The 12,748-nt window shown below is 54.7% G+C and overlaps 1 protein-coding gene, 1 long non-coding RNA gene and 2 pseudogenes across 2 annotated transcripts; 3 read left to right on the forward strand and 1 right to left on the reverse strand.

The window, feature by feature from the left end:
• The first annotated feature begins 3,887 nt into the window (after positions 1–3,887).
• LOC116529105 lies at positions 3,888–5,671 on the forward strand (annotated as a pseudogene).
• Positions 5,672–7,731: 2,060 nt separating this feature from the next.
• Positions 7,732–8,343, reverse strand: LOC116529107 (annotated as a pseudogene).
• An 831-nt stretch (positions 8,344–9,174) lies between these two features.
• LOC116529108 (golgin subfamily A member 2-like) lies at positions 9,175–11,726 on the forward strand. Its single transcript, XM_032246566.1, has 3 exons — positions 9,175–9,332; positions 9,720–9,859; positions 11,421–11,726. The coding sequence occupies exons 1-3, from the start codon at positions 9,182–9,184 to the stop codon at positions 11,724–11,726; spliced, it is 597 nt and encodes a 198-aa protein (XP_032102457.1). The 5' UTR covers positions 9,175–9,181.
• A 124-nt stretch (positions 11,727–11,850) lies between these two features.
• LOC116529546 lies at positions 11,851–12,660 on the forward strand. Its single transcript, XR_004259536.1, has 2 exons — positions 11,851–12,008; positions 12,107–12,660. It is a non-coding gene; the product is annotated as an uncharacterized LOC116529546 (long non-coding RNA).
• The last annotated feature ends 88 nt before the right edge of the window (positions 12,661–12,748 follow it).

The following is a 12,748-nucleotide window of genomic DNA, read 5'->3' on the forward strand; positions in this document are numbered from 1 at the left end:
TCCCAGCTGCCTTGAGTAGGTAAGAGACCTTGCAGACAGCCCCTCCTCTAAGAGGCCTGGCTTCTCCAACAGACCTGGGGACCCACCTGCCTTTCCACAAGGTTTGCTACCTCCCTTGGGCTGGATCCGGGGTGGCCCTGTTCAGGGTTTGCTTCCACCCCCAGGTTGTCACCTCCTGGCCCCGTGGATGTACCAGGACTCCGGCTTCCAGAGGCCAGGTCTTCCCCAGCCCTGCCTGCTGCCACCCTGGCACCTCTAAGCCTAGCAGGCTGCAAGGGTCCCTAGCTACCAAAGGACTGGTCCCCACCCGATCTGCCCAGTGCTTCCCCAGAGGCCAGTGGGCATCCCTGGCCCCAGCCCTTGGGAGCCCGGCCCCTTCTGGGTGTCGCTAGCTTGGAGCTTTCTTCTAGACCTGTGAATGGATGCTATCCCGTCTGGAGTTAGCTGAGACCTCTCCCCTGGTCTCTAGGGCACTTACGGCCCCAATCCCCTGGCAGCCTGGTTTCCAGCACTCCTGGAACTGGTGGGGAGGTCTCTGCCAGCTCAGCGGGTGCCACTCTGCACACCTGACTAGCTTTCCTTGCAACCCCAGCAGGAAGCCTCATTCCTTGTGGCGCCCGGCCTGGCGGTCTCATGTGGACCCTAAACCTCCAGCTGGCCCAGCCCTGCAGAGGAGGTGCCCAAAGGCATCTGCAGAGGTTCCTCTCATGCTGGTCTCCCCGCAGGGCCCCCTCTGGAGCCTGGTACCATAGATCTCAGCCAGGGGCAAGTACAGCTCAGTCTCCCTTCCTCCTCATCCCCTCATAAGGGGCTCTGTCCACCAAGGCCCGACTGCTGGGGAACCCACACCCACAGTGCCCTTCTTTCTGAATGCTGGCCTTCCACAGCCTGGATGCCTGAGACTGGGCAGAGGGATAACGACCCCAGGACTGTCTTCACAAGCAGAGAGGCTACTTGCCACCAGGCCCTGACTCCTCGGGCTAAGCTCAGCAGCAGGCATGTCACCAAGGCCCCCTGGGCAGAAAGGGGTCAGCCCTGAGGACCCAGCATTCCCCACACCTGCATGTCCCTGCTGGGCATCCACCCTGGGGACCCAGCTTTCCCCCACACCCAGCTGCTGACAGCCCCATCTTGACTCATCCGGGGTCCCTGAGGCCACACCAAGAAGCAGCCGGCAGCTGGGAGGAGCACCTGCTGTTTCTGCATCTTTTTTCTGGAGCTCACTTGGGTGGAAGGGGCTATAGACTCCAGGGACCCTGCAGGCCACGCCCCGCACTCCCTGGCTGAGTGAGCTTTCTTCTCAGAAGTCTGACTGGAAGGCTGGGACCAACCTGTCATGGAGGCAGGTCTGAGTAGTCCAGGCCTGTTCCTACTCTCCAGCAGGGCCTCTCCTGTTCATTTGTGCAGCTGCCTTTGCCCAAAGCACAGGTGAAGTCTGTGTGGACTGTGTCCCTTGTCCCCAAAGGGAGTGTGGCTCCAGTCCTGGCCTGGAACTTGGATGCCTTAGAATTAGAGGCCACATGTAGCAGGGTGGAACAGCATGGTCTGCCCACGGCCTGGGCAGGTACCACATTGGCAGCCCCGGACCTGACACCACGGCTCCCGTGTCCCCTCTCCACTTCCGTCCAGTGCATCACCTACACTACGTGCTGCCCCTGATGAATCCAGACTGTCAGCTTCCCCAGCTCAGCCGGGAAGTCCCACCGACCCTAAGGAGAGCAATGCCTCCTGAGTTGGGGGCTATGTGGGAAGGGGCCTGGTGTGGGGTGGAGGAGGTCAGGGTGAGGCAGGTGTCCAACGCCTCTCTGCTTATCTTCCCTTCTCCTTTGCCCACAAAGGAGGCATCTTCTCCATGTCCCTCTGCCACCCCGAGGACATAAAATACTTCCCAGGTCTGTCTTCCCTTGGACACGGCCCACCTACCTTCCTGTGGGACTCAGGGCTTTGTTTTGTTCTGTGGCCCACATGAGAAGCAATTATCCCTACTCTGCTCAGCTGAGAGAGGTAAACTGAGGCAGAGCAGGGGAACAACTCTGTCTTAGTCTGGATGTTAATGGCAGAGTCAAGAGCAGCCCTTCCCCGAGTGGTCGGGTCCAGTGGACACCAAGCGTGGAGGCTGTATCAGTCTGTTTTGCGCTGCTCTAGAGGAATACCTGAGACTAGGTCATTTATTTATTTTTTCAGGGGTTGGCAGGGCCACTAGGCTGAGGGTTGGAGCCCCATCTTATAGTCCCAGCCTGGGTCTCCATCACTGGCTAGCCGGCTCTGCTCACTGCGTTCTCTCCACACCTGCCTCCTGCAGACCAGGGGTCAGTCTGGATGCAGGCCTGGGAAAGGTCCAGGAGCAGATTCTGCCCCCCAGCTCATGCCTCCTGTGCACCAAGGCAGCAAAAATGCAGCAGCAGAACCAGAAGCACTGGCTTGTTCCTGTATCCCCGTATTTTGGGAGGCTGAGGTGGAAAGATCGCTTGAGACCAGCCTGCACAACATAGCAAGACCCTGTCTCTACAAAAAATAAAATTAGGCATGGTGGCATGCACCTGTAGTCCCAGCTACTCAGGAGGCTGGGACTGTTCATGTGGGAGGACCGCATGAACCCAGGAGGTCAAGGATGCAGTGAGCTGTGATTGCACCACTGCACTCCAGCCCGGGCACCAGAGCAAGGCCCTGTCTCTAAAACAAGAAACAAAGTGTACCCGTGTGTGGAATCCAGCATCTGGCGTGTGGACCAGACCTCACTAAGCCCCATCAGTGAGTGGGAGGCTGTCTGCCATCTTCCAAAACATTCCCACCACTATACATGCAGCCCTCCTGTGTTCCGTGGCGTGCTTTGTGAGGGGGCCTGTCACCTACCCCTTTGGCTACACTAAGGCACAGCTCAAACCTTCCTTGCCACTGAGAACCTTTTCCTGAAGAGTCTCACCCTCACCCACAGGCCTCCTCATTTCAGAGCTTTTAGTGGGGTGAGTACGACGATTGACTCACTGCTACCAGCTGGGAGAAAATGTCCCTAGGGTTGGGTCTCTGGATGGCATATGAGGATCTAGTCAAGGACCCAGATGCCTGTAACCTGAAGGGCAAGGGCCTCGGCTGTCCGGGCTTCACACTGCAAACTCTGGTTTCCCTGGATTACCTACTTTGACTCCAAAGGTAATAATGCCGACATCCCCCGTGAGACAGAGTGACAGACTGAGACTATCGTGGGGTTGCCTGGCTCAGAGTCACCATAGCCAGGCAGAGCTCAGGTCCTGGCCCTGTTCAAGGCTTTCCCAAAGCCCTTCTAGCTCTGGTACCTGGGTTCTTCCTCGCCCAGCTGCAGCTTCCCCCGCCCCTTCCACCAGGTGACAGAGAACCTGGCAGCCTGTGACCCATAGAAAGCTTCACTTCCCTTCTGATGAGGGATGAGAACCAGCTTAGGGTGGGAGGGAAGAGGGGTCTGGGGGCCCTCCCAGCCCTGCCTCTGGCATTTGAAGGATGGTGACTGAGCAGCAGCATGGTTTAGGCTAGACAAGGCGGCCCCTAGGTTTATAGCCTGGCCTCAGACAGCTGCTGCCATGTCACCTTCTCTTCTGCACGTGCTGACCTGGCATCCCACCTAGTTAAAGGTCCTCAGGCCTCCTGCCCCAGGGCATTTCCTCCACTCCCTGCTCAGGCACAGCTGTCCTTGACCTGGACTCATCTTCAGAGATTCTTGTTCAGCACACAGCTTTGCTGGACGTTGCAGGCTGGGCTGGGCCCCCTGCCCTGCACTGACATCTCTTTATGAGCCTCAACTAGACTGAGCTGCAGCTTCAGGGTCAGGACAGGCTCTGACTTAATTGATGTGACCCAGGACCAGGGGGTACATCTGCTTGAGTTCTTGGCCTGTATGGTCTCTTTGGGGCACGATGCCCCTCTGTCCCATGCTTAGGTGCCCACATGTGGCTACAAGTGCCTTTTCTTCCACCATCCCTCCTTTAGGCCGCTGTGCAGGCACCTGTGGCTCCAGGCACAAGCGTGAGTGCAGATCCAGGCCTGGCCGGATATTCTGCAGGTGCTACAGGAGCTGACAGCCTTGGCCACACAGCCCATGGCCATCTGTTCCCCTTCATTGTGGCTGCCCCCAGTCCACCACCCTTCCAGGGCCAGGCTTGGAACCAAACTGACTTCTGTCTGCCCCTGGTTTCCCTCGTGCCTGCCAGGTTCTTGGCTGAGCATGATGGTCTTGCCCATTTCCTTGATTATCCACAATAAGGTTAATAGAGCCACTTGGGAACATCACATCTGTCTGCCAGGTCCTCACCAGAGACAGGACTGCCTTGGGCCTGTTGGGATCCAGATTCAGTGGCTTCAATCTAGGCAATGGGCTGATGGGCAGCTGTCAATTATCCTCTGCTTGGGGGAGGCAGGAGAGGAAGGTCAGGCAGGAGATATGCTTGGTGCCCACCTGTGACTGTCTCACCTGGCTGCAGGTGCATTGGAGGCTGAACCCCTTTCCTGATCTCCTGCAGATGTGGATTTCAGGTTTCCAATGGGTGTCAGGGTGAGCTCCAGTGCTCTCCTGGCCCTAGGGAACCCTGGGCTCTAGGGAACCTCGGCCAGTGCTCTCCTGGGCCCTAGGGAACCTCGGCCTAGGCAGGATTGTTTCTCACACTGTCATCTCCCCATAAGGTCACCTCTTCAAACATAGGGCTGCATGCTTTGGTACATTTAAAGATTGAAAAGCAAAAGCCGGAGCCCCCTCTCTCCTGGAGTGGGTGGCCCCTCCCCTCTCAGAGTGGGCGGGGACAGGAGTTGCAGGGGCAGCTTTCCTTGGGATGCCACAGGTCCCTCCGGAGCTGCTGCTGCCTGGCCACGCCTCCTTTCCCTTTCATCTTTTTCATTGACCAATGGGATTGGAGCATGAAGGCCACGCCCCTATTCTACATTCTAGTGTGGCCCTGGTTACGCCTCCTCTGGCTCAGTCAACACAGCTGCCTGGTAGGAGAGTGGAGCTGCTTACCTGTGCTCCCTTGAATTGTGCTGATGTGGCCCCAACCCCACCTCCCTTCCCAACCCCTCCTCCCTCCCCCACCCACCATGGCGATGTCAGAAGAAATTCACAAGATGAAATTAGCCTCGGCTAGGAAAAAGGTAACATGCACACAGATTCCCTCCGACAGGAAGACCGCTGCCAGAGTCCATAACACTTTTGAGACACACCAGATTGTGTGGGCCCCCAACTCTGGTGCCTCTGGGCTCCCCCTACCAAAGTCTTGTCAGTCAGCCCCACCCCTTCAGCAAGGTGCCCAGCCCCTGCCCTTGCCAATCACCCCAGGGTGACTTTGGATGTGTAAACCCTGAGGCTCCCTGCTCCCTACTTGGGCCTCACCTTTTCCTGCCCCAAACCTGACCTCCCTGGGCTCTGTGGGCTCATGTCTCTAAGGACCTGGGTCTCCCAGTCCCCACCCTCATCGGTCATTTCTGGGTGACTTTGGGCTGGTGACTCCTGGGAATCCCTGCTGCAGACTCTGCCCTCCCCTTCTGCTTCCCCATTGCGACCTCCTTGTGCTCTTTGGGCTGGCGTCTCCAAGGACCTGGGTCCCAGCCCTGCACCCCCCTCCCACATCATGGAGCAGTGACTCAGGCATCTCCTTGATGTGGCCCCCTCCCCCAGGAGGAGTGGAATGTAGTGATGTCATGGTCTCCCTAGGAACCGTCATTACTGCTACAAGACCAGCCTTCGATCTTAGGGCCCAGTCCTCTAAGCATTTTCATCCCATTTCTGGCTCTTCTGGTCCCAGCACAAATTTCCAACTGGAAGGGGAATGGGGGACCTAGGAGCAAGAGGGACCTAGGAGCAAGAGGTTTCAGGCTGCCTCACTCCCTTAACATAGACATTGACAGTGTGAAAAGCCTACACTTCCCTCGTGAGCTCAAAACGTTGACAGTGTCTCTGGGTGGCAATGGGAGAATGGGTTTGGTTTGGTTTTCTCTCAGGCTTCTGCTCTCCAGACAGACTTTCACGTTTCTTTCTGAGTTCTCCACCTCATCTTCAAATTCTCCATGGTTCTGGGACCACTGCCCTTCAGTCAGTGGCCTCTGGAGTGAGATCTGCTCATCTTCTGTGGAACAGATCTTGGGAAATTGAAACTGACAGCTTGAATCTTCCTCATATCATCTCAACTTAGGCTACTTTGAATGCCATGGGATAAACATGGGACATCTTTCAGAAGCATCAGTTCCCCTTGAGTATCTTGAAACAGCAAAAACATTAATGTACTTAGGGATGACAGTCACATCGATTTCTAAGGGTATATCAGACTTCTCTCTGAAATGAGACTTGGGTTGTCCTCTTTCTGATGAATTCCCAGATTTAACAGAAAGGCTGCCTTCTGCCTTGAGGACACATTGATATAAAAGTGTGAGAGGTGCTGGTGCTCTTCTTAACACTAACAGATGTGCGAGGCTGTACGACTCTAAGCCACACGGTGTACAGTTCCTGTCTACTTCATGTTGACTTTCCTGCCTCTGCCTGTGGTTCTGGTCTCTGGCAGTTGCTGATTCATGGCAAAACCCCAGAGCTTGGAGTGAGAGGAATGAGTTTAAGGTCTAGTATTGCTTTTTCTTTCTCTTTTCTTTTTTTTTTAAATTTTTTAAAATTTTGCCATGATATCAATCCCTCTCAGTCACTAAGTGATTATGACCACACCTTATAGAGTTGTTGATGACATTAAATCATATGGTGTGTAACAGCATTTTGTAAAAACTGTAATGTAGGTCGTGACTGTAGGGGTTTGCAGTTCTCATGAGTGTTACTGCTCTTTTTTCCCACAGTTAACAGAATTTCAACAACGAAACAGCCCTCCTGTTCCAACACGAGTGAGACGGAGAAAGAAAAGAAACAACAGTAGCCCTGAGACAGGCACTTCTGATGGTTGCCAGTCACCATGCCATGTGAGTCTTGGCTGGCCAGGCTTCTGGGGAAAAGGGGCCCAAGGGGCAGTAGAGGGGAATTGTTAAGATTGTGGAAGAACTTCTGGGTTTGAATCCTGCCTCTCCATCTGCTAGGGATATGATTAGGGCAAGTTGCTGGAGCTTTTTGGGCCTCCCGTTTCACATCTGTAAAATAGAGGTGGTATTGTCTGACTTCCATTTATGAGGGTGAAATGAGATTCGTTATTGCTGTTGTTTTTTTGTTAATCCCTAGTACATGGTCAGCTGTAAACACCCAGGACACCCAGGAAATGGTCCTTGCTGTTTGGCTTTCCTCATCCCCAGTCTCAAGGGGAAGCCAGCCCAATGACAACAGCCATTTGCTGTCAGGCTGTCCCTTTAAGAGTCACTGAAAGGGCCCCAGGGTGGGATGGTGGGAGATAAAAACCTTGAGAGGAGCTGGCACAAACGCGTTATGGGACAAAGCATCCGAGAGAGACAGAATAGGAAATGCCGCCAGCTGATGGGGAGGAAAGGAAGTCAGGGGCTTGGACACTGAGGGGACAGAACATCTCCATGTGCACTTTCATCTCTTGTAGTCAGCAGCAGGTGGTCACAAGGTGGGCCCTGCGCCATGTGCCACCATGAAAGATCAGGAGGTAAGAGGCTCTGAGCTGAGGTACAGTGACCCTGCAGGCCAGCCCTCCACCCTCCTCCCACAGTGGTGGCTGGGTGCCCGTCTGCCAGCCGATACAGCCCCCACACACCCCAACCCTAATGAATGTTCTCTCTACCTCTACCCCAATCCTCCCCCAACTCCTCCTCTCTGCATGTGCCTCAGAGCGCACACCAACTACAAATAGCCCGGGACTCAAGCTCCGTCACAACCAGTGAACTGAGTAACACCGTCAATTTATTGGTAAGAGCCCAGTGGGGTCCCCTGATTCCACGCTGCCAATCCTGGGCTCCAGTTTCCCCTTGGGGCTGCTGTGGGTGAGTTGAAGGGCACTATGGGGAGCCAGCACTGGACGCAGAGCTCAGAGGCCAAATGCCGGCCTTGCCCTTTCCTGGCTGTGGCCTTGGCCAAGTCCTAGTTGGGGACTGGGTACTTGGACTGTAACAGTACAGAAGAGTACCTCTAGTATGTTACAATTTGTGTAAAGAGAGAAAATGTGTGTGTGTGTGTGTGTGTGTGTGTGTGTGTGTGTGTGTACCGTGATAAAATACATAAAACATGTCTGCAAGGATTTGTAAAACACTCAGGAGAGAGCACAGGTGGCTGGGAGATACTTCCCTTCTGTACCTTCTGAGTTTTGGACTATGTGATTGTATCATCCTTTCAAAAAGTGAGCAGAAGATTAACTTCCCCCGTCCTGTCTTTGCCCCCACACCCAGCATGAAAAAAAATGGACTTAGAGGATCAGATGGACCTGGGTGTTCAAATCCCAGCTCTGCCTAAGTAATCTTAGGCAACCACTTAACCTCTAATACTCCATGTTTTTCATCTACCCAATAGAGGTAATGGTAGCAACTGCCTCACATGGTGGTTGTGAGGTTAAGTGGGATCGTTACCACACTACCTGGTGACACACTCAATAAAGGTTCCAACAGCGGTAGTAATAACAGGAATAAGAATAGAATATGATCTGATCTCTCTGGGCCTCTGTTAGCCAGCTGTAAATTTGATCTCTTTGCCTGTCTCTTCCAACTTTACTGAGTTATTTTAAAATCCAAACCATGGGCCTTGATCTTTACTGACCAAGTTGTGTATGAAGCCCAGCCCTAGCCCTTTTAAGGGGCACTGTGTGGAATGGCCCAGGCTCTCCAGATTGAAGCTGCTCCCTCTCCACCATCCAGCCCTCGAGCCGCTGTGGAGCAGTCCTTGAGCAGCAGTTACAGCAGTTTCTACAGGAGCGGGAACTGCTAAAAGCACAGGTGGCAGAGGTGAGACTTTGCAGAGGGAGGGATGTGGAAGGAAGATGACCCCAGGTGGCCAGGAGCAGGTGAGGACCAGTGACAGCCCTTCCTAACTTCTGGGTCCATACTTGCAGGTGACAGAGTGTCTTAAGAAAGCTCAGCTGGAAAGAGACGCATACGCTCAACAGCTCAAAACAGAGAGGGCGCGGTGGCAGCAGCAATTGCTGAAAATGGCAGGAGAAGTGAGAGCTGACCCTTCAGCACCCACCTTAGATAGCTCACTGGATCTTCCTGGGCATCTGTAAAAACAATAGTCCAGCCAGGGGTGGTCACGGGACTGGGCTTTGTGGAGCTGGGGGCGGAGAGGGAGATGATAGCCTGTCCAGCTACCAGCCCCTCTCTCCAGGGCCCTTTCCCCCTGTGCTTTGGGCAGATTGAAATATTCAAAATGGAGAAAAGGCAGGATGCAATTAAAATCAAGGAGCTGAAGGGGAGCCTTGCCCACCTACAAAACCATCTGGGTAAGATGGGGCTGGCATGACCGGGGAGCAGGACTGGCATCAGAGGGCTGTGGGGGTGGCTTAGAGTGCCCCAGGGAGGTGGGTGGCTGGAAGGGCTTTGAGGCAGAGGGAAAGAGGTCTGTGCTAGGAGACAGCAAGTCTTGTAATCTCCATGAGCCTCAGTGTCCCCATCAGAAAGAGGGAGGGGTGCCTTTTGTCAGCCACCCACAGTGCTCTCTATCTGAAAGTGGCTTGGAAGACTGGCTACCATTTGGGTGAGAGGAATCATTAGCAGTGAGGCCAGGTTTGGGGAGCCTGAGAGGAGCTGTGCACCCAGAAGAGTGGGTTTTTTTGTTTGTTTTTTGTTTTGAGAATCCAGAGGCCCTTACTGTCTGCTTCCTTTCTCAGCTGAACCCCCAATCCCAAAGCACCCAGCAGGGCACTCTGACTTGGAGAAAAACCTAAAAACTGAAACCAAGTACCTGAGAGATGAGCTGCGGGAACAGGAGAGACTGCAGGAGGCGAAAATGAGGCTCCGGGAGCAGGAGGTGAGGCTTAGAGAACAGGAGGAGAGGCTTCTTGAGAGGGAGGGGCTCCAGGAGCAGGAAGAGGAGCTGATGTGTTGCCCATCTGGGGAGACTGCCCTCCTCCCCAGCCCTCTGGGCCTTTGTTTTCCCACCTGCAAAATGGGGGAGTATATGAAATGGGGTTTCTAAAGGCACCTGTGAGCCACAGCCCTGCTCTGATGGCTGTGGGAGAAAGGAGACAATTTTTCTAACCTGCCTCCACCCTTCCTGGTGCCATGGGAGGCAGTCACCAGGTTTTGGGGTCTCCAGCTGCAGTGGGTGGCCGCTGATTGCTTCTCTCTGTCCAGAAGAACAAGAACAGGAGCGCACTGCATTTGGAGCAGGTAGGAAAGGAGCTGCAGGAGAAGCTTGACAAACAAGAGACGGTAACCCCTGCCCCATCCAGGAGGGCTGGGAGGCAGGCACCGGCCTCTGGGGAGGGGAGGTGCAAGGCCACAGGCAGCTCCACCCTGGGGCCAGGTGACCCCACACCCTCCAGGGCAGTCCTGTGACCGTTTCTTGCTTCCTGCCCTCTGACTTTTAGAGGCGGGTAGCCCTGGGCTCCTCCCAGGTCTGGACATCATCATCCCAGCTCGAGGCATGGAGCCCCCCAGTCATAGGGCAAGAGACAGTGGTATGAGAGGCTCTTTATGCTGGGTGCGGTGGCTCACCCCTGTAATCCGAGCACTTTGGGAGGCTGAGGCAGGAGAATCACTTAAGATCAGGAGTTTGAAATCAGCCTGGCCAACATGGCGAAACCTCATCTCTACTAAAATTACAACCACCACCACCACAACAAAGCTGGGCATGGTGGTGCACACCAGTAACCCCAGATACTCAGGGCGCTGAGGCATGAGCATCACTTGAGCCCGGGAGCTGGAGGCTGCGGTGAGCTGAGTTTGCACCACGACTCTCCAGCCTGGGCCACAGAGTGACACTCTGTCTCAAAACAGAACAAATCAAATCAAAGCAAAACAAAACGAAAGTCTCCTTAGATCCAAATTGGATTCCGGCCTTGATTCCACTGGTCACCATTCAACTACTTTGCATCTCTCAGTCTCTGTTTCTTTAACTTCCAAAGTAAGTTAGCATTTTCCTTGCGTGGGTGCTGAGGATTAAATGAGATGATGCGTGGAAAGCATTAGGCATGTAGCACACTTGGCAGATGGTGGTCAGCGCCCTCTGCTTTTCCACTAGTCTGTGGCCTACAGTTTAAATGGTGGAAGGAAGGACGTGAGATTTGAGGCTGGGGAAGGAGGCATGGGGTTCTAGGCAAGGGAGGCAGTCTCTTAGGCTGGAGCCAAGGGCCAGGCGCCTGGGCAGGCCACCTTCTTCTGTGGTCCCTCCCAGACCCCCTTATGCTCTTGGTTTCTCCGCCTTCTGATTCCTCTGGACACTCATCCCTTCTGGGAGACAGTGGTCAGACACCATCGTGACCGACAGGTGCACTCTCTGAGGCCCCAAGGGAAGGGGCTGCGCTCCACCTCCCTGCCCCGTCTGTCCTGTGTATGTCCCTACAAGAATGCTCCCCTCTTGCCTTCAGGTGCCATTTCTGAATGCTGCTGGAGCAGGTGCCCAGGAGGAGCAGTCACAGCTCTGTGAGCAGCTCCAGAAACAACAGGTGTGCTGCCAGCACCAGGCTCACCTGGTGGCCTCGGCCCTGAAGGAGCCAGGGGCAGTGGCTGCAACCACAGGGACTGGGAGCGAGTGTGGGTATGGGGAGACCCAGCAGGCCTTGCAGGGCGCCATCGACAAGCTGCAGGTGAGTGAGTCCTGGCAGGGACCACGAAGGGTGGGGTGGGGTAGGCCGCTGCCGAGATGTGACCCCATTATTTCGGCTCCAGAATGACTTCGTGGCCGTCGTGAAGGAGAATGCGGACCTGAAGGAGCGGGTGGAAAAACTAGAACTAGGACTCATCCAGCTCTATGGAGAGAGAGACATGATAAGTGAGCAGGAGGCCAGGGCAGGGCAGGGGAGCTGCAGGGTGGTGGGAGGGGCCCCAGCCTCTGAGCCTGTCCTCCCACAGGAAAGTCCATCAAACCAAATGACCATCAGAGGGCAGTGGCCAAGACCCAGCACCAGAAGAAGAATGATGTTAGCATGCTGTCCGAGGCCGAGGAGGGGATGAAGGTAAGGTGTACAACATCTCTGCGGGGGTGAGGGGGAAGGGGCTGGGCGTGAGCGTGGGTGCCGGCACCGGTGTGGCAGCTGAGCACCCCTATCTCCAGGTGAAGCTGCTGGAGCTGCAGGGCCCAGTGATGCAGCTTATGATCAACCACAAGGTCCAGCACCCTGCTAATGAGTCCACTCCAGGGGCCCCAGCCCGCCAGGAGCTTGGTGCTGCTGACAAGGATGGTGAGTAGAGCCCTCAGGCGGGGTGGGCAGGCAGGAGCAGGGGAGGCTGGCACTGTACTCAGATCCCCACCTCCCTCTCTCCAAAGAATTTTATGAGATGAGCCCGGACGATGACAGCTACAGCCTGGAGCCTGCAGGAGGGAGGGTACACCACACCCCACTGCACAGCAGATGGCTCACAGCTGTGTGAGCTGCGGGATGGCCAGCAACACTGACCCTTGGGCAGCAGTCCCTCTATGCCATGCTTTTACCGGGCTGCTGCGAAGGAGGAGGTGAACATCACCATCAGCTAAGAACTGGCCAAGAAATTTACAAAGGAACAAAGTTATAGGATTAGTCTTCTACATGTTAACTTTATTTGAATGTTAGAGCCACTCATGATGATTTGTGTTTCTAATTTATAGTTTATTTGTAAAAAGTTAAAGGAGAGTGGGTCTTCGTGTGGCTTTCACTGATGTTCACTCTGGCATCCTTTAGCGTTTTTCGTTTTTAATTTGATGATCGTAGGTCATTAG

The sequence above is a fragment of the Sapajus apella genome, unplaced genomic scaffold, assembly GCF_009761245.1.
Source record: "Sapajus apella isolate SASKATOON/1434 unplaced genomic scaffold, GSC_monkey_1.0 scaffold62, whole genome shotgun sequence".
NCBI classification, from domain to species: domain Eukaryota; kingdom Metazoa; phylum Chordata; class Mammalia; order Primates; family Cebidae; genus Sapajus; species Sapajus apella.